The following is a 14,786-nucleotide window of genomic DNA, read 5'->3' as shown; positions in this document are numbered from 1 at the left end:
CGTCACCCCGGTGGGGCTGGCGTCACCCCCGTGGGGCTGGCACGGGCACCCGCCGGCGGGCGCAGGGCTGGGCCTGGGAACCCGGGGAGCACCGGGGCGGCGTGGCGGTGCCCGGCCCCGTCGGCGTGTCGGGACGCGCCGGAGCCCGTCGGGCGGCACGGCCCGGCACGCCCGCGCCCGCCGCCTGCGGCAGCCCCGCGACGAGTGGGGACGCGACGGGGAGACGGGCAGGACCTGGCAGGGGCGGACGAGGGGGACAGGCTGGGGACGCGGCGGAGATGCCGGAGGTGGGGACGGCGGCACGGGAGAGACACACGGCTGCTGGGGCCCAGCAGGGACGTGCACACGCGGGGACACGCACGCACAGGTGGGCGCTGGCTGGGGACGCGCCAGGGACACGCGTGTGCTGGGGACACACCGGGGCACTTAGACGTGCGCCCACGGGAGTCTTGTGCAGCCCCAGACACGCTGGGGACATGTGTGTAGCCACAGAGACACGCTAATGACATGTGTGCAGTGAGAGACGTGCTAGGGACATGTGTACAGCCACATGGACATGGTAACGATGTGTGCAGCCACACGGACACGCTAGGGACATCCATACAGCCAGCCAGCCATGCTAGGGACACGCATGCAGCCACACAGACACCCTAGAGACGTGTGTGCAGCCACATGGTCATGCTAGGGACATGCGTGCAGTGACACAGACATGCTAGGGACACGCATGCAGCTGTACAGACACACTGGGGACATGCATGAAGCCACATGGACGTGCTAGGGACATGTGTGCAGCCACACTAGGGTCATGTATATAGTGACAAAGACACGCTAGGGACACGCGTGCAGGCACAGAGACATGCTGGGGACATGTGTACAGTGACACGGACACGCTAGGGACACGCGTGCAGGCACGGAGACACGCTGGGGACATGCGTACAGTGACACGGACACGCTAGGGACACGCGTGCAGGCACGGAGACACGCTGGGGACATGCGTACCGTGACACCGACACGCTAGGGACACGCGTGCAGGCACAGAGACACGCTGGGGACATGCGTACCGTGACACCGACACGCTAGGGACACGCGTGCAGGCACAGAGACACGCTGGGGACATGCGTACCGTGACACTGACACGCTAGGGACACGCGTGCAGGCACAGAGACACGCTGGGGACATGCGTACAGTGACACGGACACGCTAGGGACACGCGTGCAGGCACGGAGACACGCTGGGGACATGCGTACCGTGACACCGACACGCTAGGGACACGCGTGCAGCCTGTGCACACACGGCCACGCACCCGCCAGGAACACGCTCGCCCCAAGGGCTGCGTCCCACCCCCACGGCTCCGGCGGGGAGGGGACGGGGACACGGGGGCCCTCGGGGACGTCCCCAGCCCCAGCCCACCCCACGGCCAGGGCTCAGGCCACCCCCCGGCCACGGCCCCACGGCTTCCCACCACCCTGATGTGGCCCAGCACCCATGGGTGGGGGGGGGCACCCACGGGGCGGGGGGACAGCAGCAGCGTCACCGTCCCCAGGCAGAGGCGGGGAGGCGGGGGGCGAGCGGAGGTTTATTGGGCTCAGGGGCTGAGGGGGTAGGAGGAGGCCACGAAGCGCCGGCCGTCCCCGTAGAAGGAGTTGGCCCAGGAGTAGGTCTGGATGGTGGCGGCTTTGCCCCCCAGGCTCACGCGGCACCTGCGGGGACAGGGACCGTGAGCCCCCCGAAAGGCGCAGCGCGCCCCGCTGCGTCCCCCCGCCCCGCCCCACCCGTGGGTCCCCAGCTCACTGGTGGTCGGGGCGCGTCTTGTAGCAGAGGGTGTAGAGGGCCAGGTCGAATTCGGGGCTGGAGCCCATGAAGGTGGAGCCGATGCTCTTGAGGTGACCACTCCAGCGGTACTGCAGGGCCAGGACGTCGGGGAAGGTGGCCCACTGCGGGCGGGGGACGCGTTGGGGACGCACGCTGGGCACGGCCGCCGAGGGGACCTTGGGTACGGTCATGGGGGGGGCCCCGGGGTACGGTCACGGGAGGGACGGGGACGTCGGGGATGCTCTGGGTGGGGGAGATGGCGACGGGGGCGAGCGGGGACGGCCGATGGGACATCCTGGGGACAGGGGTGGTGGCGGGGTGGCGGATGGGGATGGCCACCGGCTCTCTGGGGACGTTATCGGGAGGGGGTAGGGACGACGGGGACCTTGAGGACGGTCACGGAGAAACCGGCACCCAGGGGATGGTCGCGAGGGGACAGAGACCCCGCTTGGGGACCCTGTGGGTGCTGGTGGCGGGGACGGGGACCCCGGGGGCTGCCAGCGGCCGGGTCCCTGCAGCGACGGCAGCCGTCCCCCCCCGGGGGTCCCCGTCCCCGCACTCACGGGCCCGTCGTAGCTGTAGCTCAGGTAGTTGAGCCGCCCCGACCGCTCCAGGGCGTGGAGCTGCACCCAGCTGTGGCCCCCGGACACCTTCCCCCGCCTGAGCTCCCCTGGGCGCAGCAGGTGAGGGCGGCGGGCGCCTGTCCCCGTCCCCGTCCCCGCCGGTGTCCCCCACCCACCCCACGGCCCCCAGCCCCACCTTCCCCTTCCCTTCAGCCCCACATCCCCGGCCGCCCAGCTCCCGCCTCCCCTGTGTCCCCCCCGGCTCCATCTGCCACCTCCCTTCTCTGCCCGCGTCCTCCCTGTCCCCACTGTGTCCCCCACTCCACCCTCCCTGTCCCCCACATCCCCTCAGCTCCATGTCCCCTGTGTCCCCACAGCTCCTCCCTCCTGGTACCCCCTGCATCCCCCACTCCATCCACCCCTCTGCGTCCCCCCAGCTCCGCCCTCCCTGTCCCCCACGTCCCCCCAGCTCCATCCCCCTTGTCCCCACTTTGTCCCCCCAGCTCCACCATCCCCGTGCCCCCTGTGTCCTCCAGCTCCATCCTCCCTGTCCCCCATGTCCCCCAACTCCATCCTCCCTGTCCCCCGTGTCCCCCAGCTCCATCTGCCCCGTCCCCCTGCGTCCCCCTACCTCCATGCTCCCCGTCCCCCGTGTCCCCCAGCTCCATCCCCCTGTCCCCACAGCGTCTCCCCTGTCCCCACGGCGTGTCCCCGTCCCCCGTACCATGGAAGACGTGCTCGAAGCCAGAGGAGTCGAGCGCCTTCCCGCCGGAGCGCGAGTAGAGCCCGAACCACATCTCCTTCAGGTCAGCCCGGAAAGCCTCCTCCGAGGGGTACAGCCCTGGGGGGACAGCGCTGCCGTGGGGACGGCCACCCCCTGCCCGGCCACCGGCCCCCCCGGCCCTCCTCATCCTCACCCCCTACCCTTGGCGAGGAAGAAGCTCGTCAGCGTGGCCATGACGCGGGTCTGGAAGATGGCGTCGAGGAAGGCCTCCTCCTCCTCCTCCTCCTCGGCCGTCACCGTCTCGTTGTGGCCCGTCACCTCCTCGTAGTTGTCCAGCAGGGCCAGGAAGCGGGAGAAGGTGGGCCGGGAGAAGAGCCGCTCCTCCGCCACGTAGGAGAAGAGCCTGGGACGCGGGGAGGAGCGGGGTCACGGGGACGGGACGGGACGGGGGCGCTTGGGAAAGGGTGCGGGGTGGACGGAGGGACAGGGGACGGAGAGGTGTGGGGTGGAGAGGTGGGGTGGAGAGGTGTGGGACGGAGAGATGTGGGGTGGAGAGAAGGGTGAAGAGATGGGGACAGGAGAAACAGGACATGGAGATGATGTGGGATGGAGAGATGTGGGGTGGAGATGTGGGGTGGAGAGGTGTGGGACAGAGAGATGTGGGGTGGAGAGATGTGGGGTGGAGATGTGGGGTGGAGAGGTGTGGAGTGGACAGAAGGATGGGCAGGCAGGTGGGTAGGGATGGATGGACAGAAAGACGGCTAGGGGCGGACAGACAGATGGTGCAAGGATGGGAATACGGGGGCGAGGGGGCGGACAGCGGGACCGCGGGGGCCCGGGTAGACAGGGAGATGGACGGAGAGACGAAACACGGACGGACAGAGGGACGCGCGGGCAGGCGGCTGCCAGGAAGGCCAAGACGGATGGACGGACGCACGGACAGTTGGGTGCAGAGATGGGTGGATAAACGGATGGAAGGACGGGTGGAGGGACAGACGGACAGACCGCTGGGCGAAGGAAGGTGCCCAGGGCCCCCCACCTCTGGGCGGCGTAGTCGATGCCGGCCCTGGTCTCGGCGGCGTCGATCCGGTGCTGCAGGCGGAGGACGATGTCCCCGCTGCCGGCGCGGTTCCCGTCAGCGCCGTAGAGCTGCTCCGAGACGCCGCTCAGCTCCTGCTCCGACACCGCGACGGCGACGGGGGCCGCGTCCCGCCGCCAGCCTGGCTGGGGGGACGCCGGGCCGGGACCCCCGCCGTCCCCCACGCCGGCAAAGGCCAGGAGCCAGAGCAGCCCCAGCGCTGTCATGGCGGCGCTTGGCCGCGCTGGCCCGGCCGGGGTGTTTATAGCCGCCGCTATCACCGCCGATAACACCCAAAGGCTGCCCCGGCGGCACCTGGCCTCGCCGACAAGGGGGGGACGGCGGCACCCGGGGAGGGGGACACCCCGAGCCCGGCCGGGGCGGGTTTGGGGTTCAGCCGTACCCCACGAACAACCCCGGCTTTGTCCGGGCACCGGCCGCCCGCTCCCGGCTCAGAGCCCGGCCGACCAAGGGGCGATTTGGGGCCCCCCTCCCAATTTGGGGCCCCCCTCCCCTATTTTACCCCAGCCCCCCATGGCTGTGGAGGGCAGGGGCTTCCCAGCCCCCCCCCCCCGGGTGTTTAACGCCCCCACATCCCCGGGGCCCCCCCGCGGCGCTGCCCTGCAGCAGCCCCCCCTTATCGCTGGGGCTGTTTAATGTTTAAGGGACCAAATGTGGCCCCTCCAAGGCCTTCCCAGGGGCTGGGGGCAGGGCCCCGCCCCGCCCGGGGCTCGGGGCTGGGCCATGGGGGTCTTGGGGTCCTGGGGGGGCCGTGGGGAGGAGATAGGACGGTTATGGGGGCGTCGTGGGGGTGGGATGGGGGCCCATGGGGACCTGTGGGTGCTGGGGGGGGGCTACGGAGACCATGGGGCAGCCTCAGAGGATGGGGGGAGCGGGCAGATACCTGCACCCCATAGACCCCCTGGTACGGGGCATCTGTGGGGTACATGGGGGTTGTGGGGAACCCTGGGAGGGCTTCGGAGGACTATGGGGGGCTATGGGGTACCTGGGGGGCTATAGGGACCGTGGTGCCGACTGGAGAAGCTTGGGGGGCAGAGTCACTGGGGAGCTCTAGGGGGCACGGGGGTGCCTAGGGGCATGTGGGGGCCATGGGGCATGGGAGCCTTGGGGTCTATAGGAGGTCTGGGGGGCCGGGGGGTACAGGGGCCTATAGGGGACTCTAGGGGCCTATAGGAGGCCTAGGGGGCCTGGGGGAGTATGGGGGCGTGTGGAGCCTTGGGGGCTGTAGAGAACCTGGGGTCCTGGGGGATCCGTGGGGACCTGGGGGGATCGGGGGTCCCGGGGGGGCTAATAGGGAACCTGGGGGTCTATAGGGGACCGGGGAGGCTATGGGGGCCCTGGGGGTTCTCGGTGACCTGGGGGGCTACGGGGCTCCTGGGCTACGGGAGACCCGGGGCTCTGTGGGGGTCCTAGGGGTCACTGGGGGGTAAGGGGGTCCCTAGGGCACCCGAGGCCGCTGTGGGGTCCAGGGGCCCTAGGGGACCCGGGGGCCATGGGACGCCATGGGGCAGCTGGGAGGAGGAGAAGGGGAGGCCCTGGGGGGGGGGGGGGGGGGTACGGGGCTCCTGGGGGGGGGCCCTGGGGGTGCCCGGGCCCTCACACCCCGCTCCCGCCGCCGCCATCCGGGCATTCACCCCGGCCGCGGCCTCAGGGCGCGCCGCGCGCATGCGCCGCCCTCCCAGAGCGCGCTTCCGCCCGTCCTTCCCCGAGCGCGTGCGCGGGCGGGGCGGGGCCGGGGCGCGCAGGCGCGGGGCGGTGGGCGTGGCGCGCAGGCGCAGTGCGGCGCTGGGCGCGGGGCCGGGATTTAAAGGGGCCGGAGCGCCGGGGCCGCGCTGCCCCCGGGACCCCCCGCCATGGTGTGCGGCGGCTTCGCCTGCTCCCGCAACGCCCTCTGCGCCCTCAACGTGGTCTACGTGGTGAGCGGGGCCGGGGGGCTGCGAGGGGGCCGGGGGGCTGCGAGGGGGCCGGGACCCCCGCCGGGGATCTGGGGTCCCCGCTGTCGTGGGGCGCTGCTCCGCCGGGCCGCCCCGCCTGAGGGGGGACGCTGCCGCCCCCCGAAGGGGGAGGCTGGGGCTGGGACCCCCCCGGGGGTGTCGGGCCCTGCTGGGGGGGGTCGGGGTCCCCCGCGGTCCCTGGTGTGGGGCGGGGGGTGCCTGAGGCCCACAGGTGGGGAGCGGGGTCAAAGGCCACCCCAACACCCCCCCCCCCATGCCCACATCCCTGTGCCACCCCAACGGCCGGGGGGGATGGGGGGCCGGGCTGTGTCCCCCTGTGTGCCCCGCCGGCCCCGGGGACCCCGCCCTGGCCCCCCGGGCTGCGTCCTCTCCCCCACCTCCGGTGGCCCTGGGGACCTCGGGCTGTGCCACCCCCCAAGCCTTGAGGACCTCGCCCTGGCCCCCCACACTGTGTTCCCCTCTCCTCCCCCCCAAAAAAGGTCCTGGGGACCTCGGGCTGTGCCCCCCCTCACTGACCCTGGGGACCTCACCCCGCCCTCGAGGACATGGGGGTGACACAAGGTGACAGCGGTGGGGGACCCCCCCGGCCCTTGGTGGGGGGGACACAGCGGGCCCCCCCCCCCCGGGTGGGGGGACCAGCCCCCTGCCAGCCCAGTTCCTCCAGCAGCAACACCCGACTGGGGAAACTGAGGCAGGGTGACACCAGGGTGCCCCCCGCCCCACCACGGGGGGGTCCCCAAGTGACACCCCCCCACACGCCCCCCCCCGCAGCTGGTGGGGCTGCTGCTGATCGGGGTGGCCGCCTGGGGCAAGGGCTTCAGCATCGTCTCCAGCATCCACCTCATCGGCGGCGTCATCGCCGTCGGCGTCTTCCTCCTCCTCATCGCCATCGTGGGGCTGGTGGGGGCCGTCCACCACCACCAGGTCATGCTCTTCTTCGTATCCTTCATTTTGGGGGGGGGACACACGATGACACGGTGACACACACCCACACACACACCCCCCCCTCCCCCGGCCTCAGTGTCCCCAGCCCCTCCTCGGTGTCCCCCCCGTGGGGGTGCTGGGGGGGGACAGGCAGGGACGGGGGGGGGGCTGAGCGCTCTGGCACGGATCCAGCCCTGCCCTAGAAATATTGGGGGGTCTTGGGGGGAGGGGCTGGGTATCCCTGGTTTTGGGGGGGGAACGACGGGGGGAGGGGGTCCTGGAAGTGCCACCAGTGGGGACAGGAAGAGCTTCAGCTCCCACTCTCCCCCCTCCATGGGTGGGGGGGCTCTGGGGGCACCGTCCTGTGTCCCCCCCAACCCAGCGTGTCCAGGCCCCCCTTGACTCGGGCCCCCAGTACATGATCATCCTCGGCCTCGTCTTCATCTTCCAGTTCGGCGTCTCCTGCTCCTGCCTGGCCATCAACAGGAGCAGGCAGGTGAGTCCTGCCCGCACCCCTGCCCGCACCCCCGGGGGGAGCACACCGACCCCCATGCCCCCCCCCAGCCTCCTGCAGGCCCCGGGAGGGGGTCCGCAGCCCCCCAGGGTGGGCACGGGGATGGGGTCCATGGGGACTCCCCCTCCACCTCTTGGTGGCCCTGCACTGCCGGAGGGGTGTCCCCATGGCACGGGGGTGGGGAAACACAGGGGGGTCAGTGGCTGAATTTTGGGGGGGGGGGGGCCCCCGCCCGGTGCCCCCCCCCCGCACAGGAGGGGCTCTTCAGCTCGGCTTGGTCCCTCCTGAGCAACAAGACGCGGATGGAGCTGGAGCAGCGGCTGGACTGCTGCGGGCTGCTCAACCGCAGCGCCGACCCCCCCGCCGCCCACGCCTTCCAGGCTGACTTCCCCGTCTGCCCCGCCGTGAGTTTTGGGGTGGGGGGGGCCCCCCCAAAGCCCCCCTGCCCCCCCCCCCGTCCCCCCGCCACTCACCCAATCTCTTTACCCCCCCAAGAAATGCAAGACCCTCCTGGGCAAGGACCCCCACGCCAAGTGCCTGACCTGCGGCGAGAAGATGCTCCAGCACTTGGACGAAGCCCTGAAGATTTTCGGGGGGGTCGGGCTCTTCTTCAGCTTCACGGAGGTAACGGGGCGGGGGGCGGGAGTCACACGCACTTTGGGGGGGTGTCACTGGAGCCCCCCCCCACCGCCCCCTCTCGTTGCAGATCCTGGGAGTGTGGCTGGCCATGCGCTACCGCAACCAGAAAGACCCCCGGGCCAACCCCAGCGCCTTCCTATAGCCGGGGGGGGGGACACGGGGGGCCCCCCCCCCCCCCGCACGGGGCCCCCGCCACGTCCCCAGCTGCCCCCCGCGGCCCCATGAAGCCTTGGGCACGTGTGGTCCCCCCAGGGCAGACAGTGGCCAGTGGTGGCAACCCCGGGCGGGGGGGGCCATGGCCACCCTGGTCCGTGCTGGGAGGGGACACCGCGCCAGGAGCCACCCCTACCCCCCAGGGGACAGCACAGCCCCCCCCCCCCAGCCAACACCGTACCCCCTCACCCGTCTGATCCCCCCAAACTGGTGCACGCTGGTTATTTATACCCAGGGAAGGGGACGGGCAGCCCCTGCGCCCCACGGTGTCCCCGTCCCGTCCCCCCAGCCTGGCCCTGGGAGGGCACCCAGTGCCCCATCCCCCCCATGCTGCCGGGGGTGGGGGGGCAGGGTGGCACATCCCTTCCTGCCCCCCAGCTGCCACCGCAGGGACGTCACCGTGTCCCCGTTCAAATAAACGCCCTACTGCGACTCCGGCTCCGGCTCTCTGTGGGGCAGCACCCCTGTCACCCCCCGTCACTGTCACCGTGTGTCCGTGTCCCCCCCCCCCGTGACACACAAGAGGTGGGCAAGGAGGTGGGTGGGGGGCCGGGGTGCTGCCCCTGCCCCTTTATTAGCAGAGAAGTGGGGTGCTCATCCCCGTGCCCCCAAATCCCCACGCCCCCCCTTGCACGAGGGCTCCCCGTGTCCCCCCCAGCTCCATCGTGCGAGCAGAGCACCAGTGCAGAGGAGCGGGGCCTTCCCTCGCACGTGGCTCGCACGAGGACGGGGGGGGGGGGGGTGTCACCTCCTCCTCGCACAAGGACGGGGGGGTCAGGTCCTCCTCGCACGAGGATGGGGGGTGTCACCTTCTCGCACGAGGATGGGGGGGGTCACGTCCCTCCAGCTCGCACGAGGATGACTGGGGAGCCCACGTCCTTCTTGCACGAGGATGGGGGGGGCACCTCCTTTTCCAGCACCCACCTTGCACGAGGATGGGGGGGGGCACATCCTGCTTGCACGAGGGGGTGCCCCAGCTCTCCTCGTGCGAGGGGGGGGTGTCCCAGACCCCGTGCGAGCCCCTCGCGCGTCCCCGGGGCTGGGAGCGGCTCCATTCCCCGTGTCCGTAACCGCGGGGGGGCTCCCTGCAATAAAGGGGGGGGATCCCCCCCAAATCCAGTCCTGGGTGCCCCCCCGGGGTGGCTGCTACCCCTCGCCCGCCCCCGTCCTGGAGGTAGAGGTGCCGCAGGGCGTCGTAGGCAGAGATCCGCTTGTAGGGGTTGAAGGTCAGCATCTCCTGGGGGGACGGACACGGGGACACCGTCAGGGGACACCGGGGGGGGGCATCACCGTCACCCCCCCACGCACCCAAAGGTGCCTGCAGAACTCGGGATGCGACGTGGGTCCCATCGTCCCGTGTCCCCCCACCCAGGGTGCTTTGTGTCCCTTTGTGTGCGTCCCCGAGCGTGTCCCCTGCCACCCAGTGTCCCCGTGTCCCGTCCCCCCCCCCCGGTGTCACCCCCGCCCCCCCTCACCAGCAGCAGCTGGGTCCCCAGTGGCTCCATCTCGGGGACGAAGCCCTCGACGGGCTGGGGGGGCCGGGCGGAGAAGGCGCAGCGGGGCAGGGCCACGCCCAGGGGCCAGTCGTCCTCCACGGGGAGCCCGATCATGCTGGGGGGGACACGGGGCGAGGGCTGGGGGACCCCCAGGCCCAGCCCCCCAACGCCCCCAGCCCCCCAAAACAACCTCCCCCAGCCCCCACACCCCACCTTGGGACCCCCAGCCCTGTCCCAGCCCCCCTCACCCCCACCCCCCAACCCGGGACACCCTCCCCAACCCAGGACCCCCGGCCCCATCTCAGGACCCCCCCAGGACCCCCCAAAACTCACTCAAAAATCTTGCCCAGCTGGTCGGCCTCCGAGTTACCGCAGAAAAGTGGCCTTGGGGGGGGACAGGGGGACACACAGGGATGTCACCAGGGTGGGGGGACACAGGGACACCCCCCACGGCTGCTGGCACCCCCAGGTGAGGGGCGACCTGACCATCCCCCACCAGCCTCACCTACCCAGCAGCACCCCGGGACCCACACAAGTGTCCCCTGGTGTCGTCCCCCTCCCCCGGTGTCGTGTGTGTGTCCCCCCCCACCCCGGGGCGTCCCCCCGTGTCCCCTCCCCGCTCACTTCCTCCGGAACATCTCGGCGAAGATGCAGCCCACGCTCCACATGTCCACGGGCGTCGCGTAGGTCGACTGCAGCAGCACCTCGGGCGCCCGGTACCACAGCGTCACCACCTGCCGCGGCACCGGCACCCGCTCAGCCGGCCCCACGGCCACCCGGCCCCACAGCTGCACGAGCCTGGGGTCACCCGGCCCCATGGCGGCCCAGCTACCTGAGCCCCCATGGCCACCCAGACCTGTGGGCACCCGGGATCCACAGCTCCCAGGACCCACGGCCACCTAGATCTGAGCCTACCTGGGACCCATAGCTTGGGGTTCACGGGCAACCCAACCCATGGCCACCAGGACGCCCAGCCCACGGCCACCTGGCCCTACGGCCACCCAGCTCCATGGCCAACTTGCTCTAGAGCCACCCTGGACCCACAGCTCCTTGGGTTCGTGGCCAACCCAACCCGCGGCCACCAGGACCCACAGCAACCCAGATCTGTGCCCACCTGGGCCCCACAGCTCCTTGGGGTCACGGCCAACCCAAGCTGTGGCCACCAGGACCCAGGGCCACCCAGCTCCACATCAAGACCTGGGTGGTCCCACAGCCACCCAGAGCTGCAGACACCTCGTTCTAGAGCCACCGATGACCAACAACTCCATGGATTCACAGCCAAACCCGACCCGTGGCCACCAGGACCCACGGCAACCCAGATCTGAGCCTACCTGGGACCCACAGCTCCTTGGGTTCATGGTCAACCCAACCCATGGCTACCAGGACACACAGCCCCACAGCCACCTGGCCCTATGGCCACCCAGATCTGTAACCACCCAACGCCATGGCCACCTGGCTCTAGAGACACCCTGGACCCACAGCTCCTTGGCTTCATGGCCAACCCAACCCATGGCCACCAGGACCCGAGGTCACCTCGATCTGTGCCAGCCTGGGACCCACAGCTCCCATAGACTTATGGCCACCCAAACCCGTGGCCACCCAGCCCCACGGCTCCCTGGATTCACAGCCACGCACTAAAGCCACCTAGACCTGGGGCCACCTGTGACCCACAGCTCCACCAAGTTCCTGGCCACCCAGACCTGTGGCAGCCAATGCCATGGCCACCTGGCTCTAGAGCCACCCAGGACCTCCTTGGATCCCAAACTTTCCTTGGATTTATAGCCAACCTGACCCATGGCCACCAGGACCCACGGCAACCCAGATCTGAGCCTACCTGGGACCCACAGCTCCTTGGGTTCATGGTCAACCCAACTCATGGCCACCATGACCCAGGGCCACCTAGATCTGAGGCTAGCGGGACCCACAGCTCCTTGGGTTCATAGGCAACCCAACCTGTGGCCAGCAGGACCCACGGCAACCCAGATCTGAGCCTACCTGGGACCCATAGCTCCTTGGGTTCATGGCCAACCTGGTCTGTGGCCACCAGGACCCATAGCAACTCAGATCTGTGCCCACCTGGGCCCCACAGCTCCTTGGGGTCACGGCCAACCCAACCCATGGCCACCAGGACCCGGGGCCACCTAGATCTGATCCTACCTGGGACCCACAGCTCCTCGGGTTCAGAGGCGACCCAACCTGTCGCCAGCAGGACCCACGGCAACCCAGATCTGAGCCTACCTGGGACCCATAGATCCTTGGGTTCATGGCCAACCCAACCCATGGCCACCAGGACCCGGGGCCACCTAGATCTGATCCTACCTGGGACCCACAGCTCCTGCCACCCAGCCCCACAGCCCCTAGGACCCACCCCCCCCGCAAGCACGCACCACGGGGGTCAGGGCCATCTGGCAGCTGTAGATGCGGGCCAGGCCGAAGTCGGCCAGCTTGACCTGCCCGCTGCTGGTCACCAGGATGTTCTCGGGCTTGAGGTCCCGGTGCACGATGCAGTTCGAGTGGAGGAAGTCGAGGCCACGGAGGAACTGACGCATCAGGTCCTGGCGGGGGACAGCGCCGGCGTGAGCGGGCCCCTCCCCCAAGTCCTCGCCCCCCCCACGTCCTCAGTCCTTTGACCCACCTTGATGGTGTCGAGGGGCAGCCCGGGCGCAGGCGCCTTGTCCAGGTAGGTCTTCAGGTCCTGGTCCACGTGCTCGAAGACCAGCGTCACCTTGGTCTCGCGCTCCGTCCGCATGGTGGCGCAGACGTCCATCAGCCTGGGGACGGGGGGGACGGGGGGTCAGTGGGGCGACGGGTCCCCCAGGACACCCATCGCTGCTCCCTGCCCCCCCATGCAGGAGATGCAAGGGTGGGAGGTGGTCCCCCATCTCCTGTCCCCCCCACCCCATGGCCACGGGGCAGGAGGTGGTGCCCGTCACTTGTCCCCCACCCCGTGGCTACAGAGCAGGACCATGGCGTGAAGCCGAGAGGCAGGAGATGGCTCCCGTCCCCTCCGCCCCATGGTTGTGGGGCAGGAGATGTCATCTACCCCCTGTCCCCCGCCCCACGGCTATCGAGCAGGACCACGTATGAAGCCGAGAGGCAGGAGATGGCTCCTGTCCCCCACCCCATGGCCACGGAACGAGACCACGGGGCAAGAGACGACGCAAAGCCCCTTAGCCCCCAAGCATGGCCGTGGGGCAGATGTTGGCCGTCCCCCGTCCCCCACCCCACGGCCCTGGAGCAGGACCAGGGGGTGACGCCAAGAGGCAGGAGATGGCGCCCGTCCACCCGACCCGCAGCTGTGGGGCAGGAGACGGCCTGTCCCCTGTCCCCCACCCCACGACCTTGGGACGAGACCACGGGGCGGGGGATGACGCAAAGTCCCTTAACCCCCAAGCGCGACGCGGCAGGAGACGGTGGCCTCCCCCGAGCCGCGCCGCGGGGCCGGGCCGTGCCGTGGGGCAGCGCCGTGGGGCTCACCGGACGATGTTGGGGTGGTCGAAGTGCTCGAGGCGCTTGAGGAGGGCCACCTCGCGGACGGTGCTGAGGGGGAGCCCGTTCTCCGTCGTCTGCACCCGCACGTTCTTCAGGGCCACGAACTTGCCGCTCTGCAGGTCCCGCGCCTTGTAGACGGTGCCGTAGGCGCCCACGCCGATCTCCGCCACCGGCTCGTACTGCGCCCGCCCCTCCTGCGCCATCCTGCCGCGGCCCTGCGCCGCCCGCGCCCGCAGCGAGACCCCCGGCACCCCACGGTGAGACCCCCGGCACCCCACAGCCCCGGGCACTCAGCACCCAGTGCCCCACACCCCCCAAGCACCATCCCCCCCCCGCAGTGCCTGCCAGCCGGCACCCAGCACCGCACCCCCCGGGCACCCAGCACCCACAGCAAGACCCCCAGCACCCGGTACTCCACATTCTCCTGGCACCCAGTGCCCCACAGCCCCCAGCACCCCGTGCCCCACACCCCTCTGGTGCCCTCCAGCCAGCGCCCATCACCCCACACCCGCTGGCACCCAGCGCCCCACACCCGCTGGCACCCATCACCCCACACCCGCTGGCACCCAGCACCCCACACCCGCTGGCACCCAGCACCCCACATCTCCCAGCCAGCGCCCATCACCCCACACCCGCTGGCACCCAGCGCCCCACCACCCCCAGCACCCGCCAGCCCGCACCCAGCGAGCCCCCCGGCACCCCACACCCCCGGCACCCCACACCCCCAGCACCCAGTGCCCCTGGTGCCCAGCACCCCCAGCACCCGGCGGCCCCCTGGGACCCCCCCCAGCACCCACCAGCCGGCACCCGCACCCCGGCTCCCCCACCCAGCACCCCGCGACCCCCCACCCGACAACCAGCCCCCGACCCCCGGCACCCCCGACCGGCCCCCATCCCGCCCCCGGCCCCGGGCACTGCCCCGCCCCCGCGACCCTACAACAACAACCCCGGGGCCGCCCTCCTCCGCTGCCACGCGTGGAAGGGGCAGGGACCCCGGGGGCGGGCGGGGGGAGGGGCACCCGCGTGGCCGGGGCTCGCACGTGGGGGGCCACGTGCGCGGGGGGCCCCGGGACTCACCGGGCGGCGGCGCGCGGGACTCGGCGGCGCGGGCCGGGCGGGGCGGGGCTGGAGGACCGGAACCAGCGAGTCGGGCCGGCCGGAAGGGCCGGGGGGAGGGGACTCGGACGGCGGGGACCCGGGGGCGGCCCCGCCCGCCGGGCTCCGTCCGCGGCTGCCCCGGGGGAGGGGCGCTCGGAGGGCGAGGACCCTGCGGGGGCGGCGGCGCCCCGGCCGGACTCGAACCCGCGGTCCCGGGAGGGACCAGCGGGGGGGTGGGGGTGGGCAGCGGGACCCCG

General features: G+C 71.3%; 3 protein-coding genes across 7 annotated transcripts; 1 reads left to right on the top strand and 2 right to left on the bottom strand.

Moving 5' to 3' along the window:
- Window positions 1–1,565: 1,565 nt before the first annotated feature.
- On the bottom strand, window positions 1,566–4,879 carry LOC140644459 (uridylate-specific endoribonuclease C-like). Of its 2 annotated transcripts, none has more exons than XM_072847312.1 (6): window positions 4,139–4,879; window positions 3,300–3,502; window positions 3,100–3,216; window positions 2,376–2,482; window positions 1,792–1,988; window positions 1,566–1,700 (listed from the first exon to the last, which is right to left on the bottom strand). In XM_072847312.1, exons 1-6 carry the CDS (start codon window positions 4,402–4,404, stop codon window positions 1,586–1,588), a joined length of 1,005 nt encoding a protein of 334 aa, XP_072703413.1. In that variant the 5' UTR covers window positions 4,405–4,879; the 3' UTR covers window positions 1,566–1,585. The 2 variants fall into 2 exon arrangements, with proteins under 2 accessions (XP_072703413.1, XP_072703414.1); XM_072847313.1 differs by having other exon boundaries at window positions 1,792–1,934.
- Window positions 4,880–5,950: 1,071 nt separating this feature from the next.
- Window positions 5,951–8,604, top strand: TSPAN31 (tetraspanin 31). 3 transcript variants are annotated; one of them, XM_072847225.1, is made up of 6 exons: window positions 5,951–6,114; window positions 6,967–7,092; window positions 7,493–7,573; window positions 7,846–7,995; window positions 8,087–8,215; window positions 8,298–8,604. In XM_072847225.1, the coding sequence occupies exons 1-6, from the start codon at window positions 6,052–6,054 to the stop codon at window positions 8,370–8,372; spliced, it is 624 nt and encodes a 207-aa protein (XP_072703326.1). In that variant the 5' UTR covers window positions 5,951–6,051; the 3' UTR covers window positions 8,373–8,604. The 3 variants fall into 3 exon arrangements, with proteins under 3 accessions (XP_072703326.1, XP_072703327.1, XP_072703325.1); XM_072847224.1 differs by having other exon boundaries at window positions 5,953–6,114; window positions 6,925–7,092; XM_072847226.1 differs by lacking the exon at window positions 7,846–7,995 and having other exon boundaries at window positions 6,925–7,092.
- A 377-nt stretch (window positions 8,605–8,981) lies between these two features.
- On the bottom strand, window positions 8,982–14,593 carry CDK4 (cyclin dependent kinase 4). Of its 2 annotated transcripts, none has more exons than XM_072847373.1 (8): window positions 14,509–14,593; window positions 13,417–13,646; window positions 12,575–12,710; window positions 12,327–12,494; window positions 10,564–10,673; window positions 10,273–10,323; window positions 9,919–10,054; window positions 8,982–9,680 (listed from the first exon to the last, which is right to left on the bottom strand). In XM_072847373.1, the coding sequence occupies exons 2-8, from the start codon at window positions 13,632–13,634 to the stop codon at window positions 9,249–9,251; spliced, it is 1,251 nt and encodes a 416-aa protein (XP_072703474.1). In that variant the 5' UTR covers window positions 13,635–13,646; window positions 14,509–14,593; the 3' UTR covers window positions 8,982–9,248. The 2 variants fall into 2 exon arrangements, with proteins under 2 accessions (XP_072703474.1, XP_072703475.1); XM_072847374.1 differs by having other exon boundaries at window positions 10,564–10,631.
- Between the last annotated feature and the right edge of the window lie 193 nt (window positions 14,594–14,786).

This window comes from Ciconia boyciana, chromosome 27 (assembly GCF_034638445.1).
Source record: "Ciconia boyciana chromosome 27, ASM3463844v1, whole genome shotgun sequence".
Classification (NCBI taxonomy): domain Eukaryota; kingdom Metazoa; phylum Chordata; class Aves; order Ciconiiformes; family Ciconiidae; genus Ciconia; species Ciconia boyciana.
This window is presented reverse-complemented; position numbering and strand designations above follow the sequence as displayed.

Bases quoted from the DNA above. Each gene is read 5' to 3' on its own strand.
- CDK4 (XM_072847373.1), bottom strand. From the start codon at position 13,634: ATGGCGCAGGAGGGGCGGGCGCAGTACGAGCCGGTGGCGGAGATCGGC. The intron at 10,674-12,326 runs GTGCGTGCTTGC...GTGCCGCGGCAG, and splicing joins AGATGGCCCTGACCCCCGTG to GTGGTGACGCTGTGGTACCG. The intron at 9,681-9,918 runs GTGAGGGGGGGC...CCGTCCCCCCAG, and splicing joins TGGGGACCCAGCTGCTGCTG to GAGATGCTGACCTTCAACCC.
- TSPAN31 (XM_072847224.1), top strand. From the start codon at position 6,052: ATGGTGTGCGGCGGCTTCGCCTGCTCCCGCAACGCCCTCTGCGCCCTC. The intron at 6,115-6,924 runs GTGAGCGGGGCC...CCCCCCCCGCAG, and splicing joins CCCTCAACGTGGTCTACGTG to CTGGTGGGGCTGCTGCTGAT. The intron at 7,093-7,492 runs GTATCCTTCATT...TCGGGCCCCCAG, and splicing joins ACCAGGTCATGCTCTTCTTC to TACATGATCATCCTCGGCCT.
- LOC140644459 (XM_072847312.1), bottom strand. From the start codon at position 4,404: ATGACAGCGCTGGGGCTGCTCTGGCTCCTGGCCTTTGCCGGCGTGGGG. The intron at 3,503-4,138 runs GTGGGGGGCCCT...CCCGCGTCCCAG, and splicing joins ATCGACTACGCCGCCCAGAG to GCTCTTCTCCTACGTGGCGG. The intron at 1,989-2,375 runs GTGAGTGCGGGG...ACCGTACCCAAG, and splicing joins GCTACAGCTACGACGGGCCC to GTCCCCTCGGCGGCCGTGCC.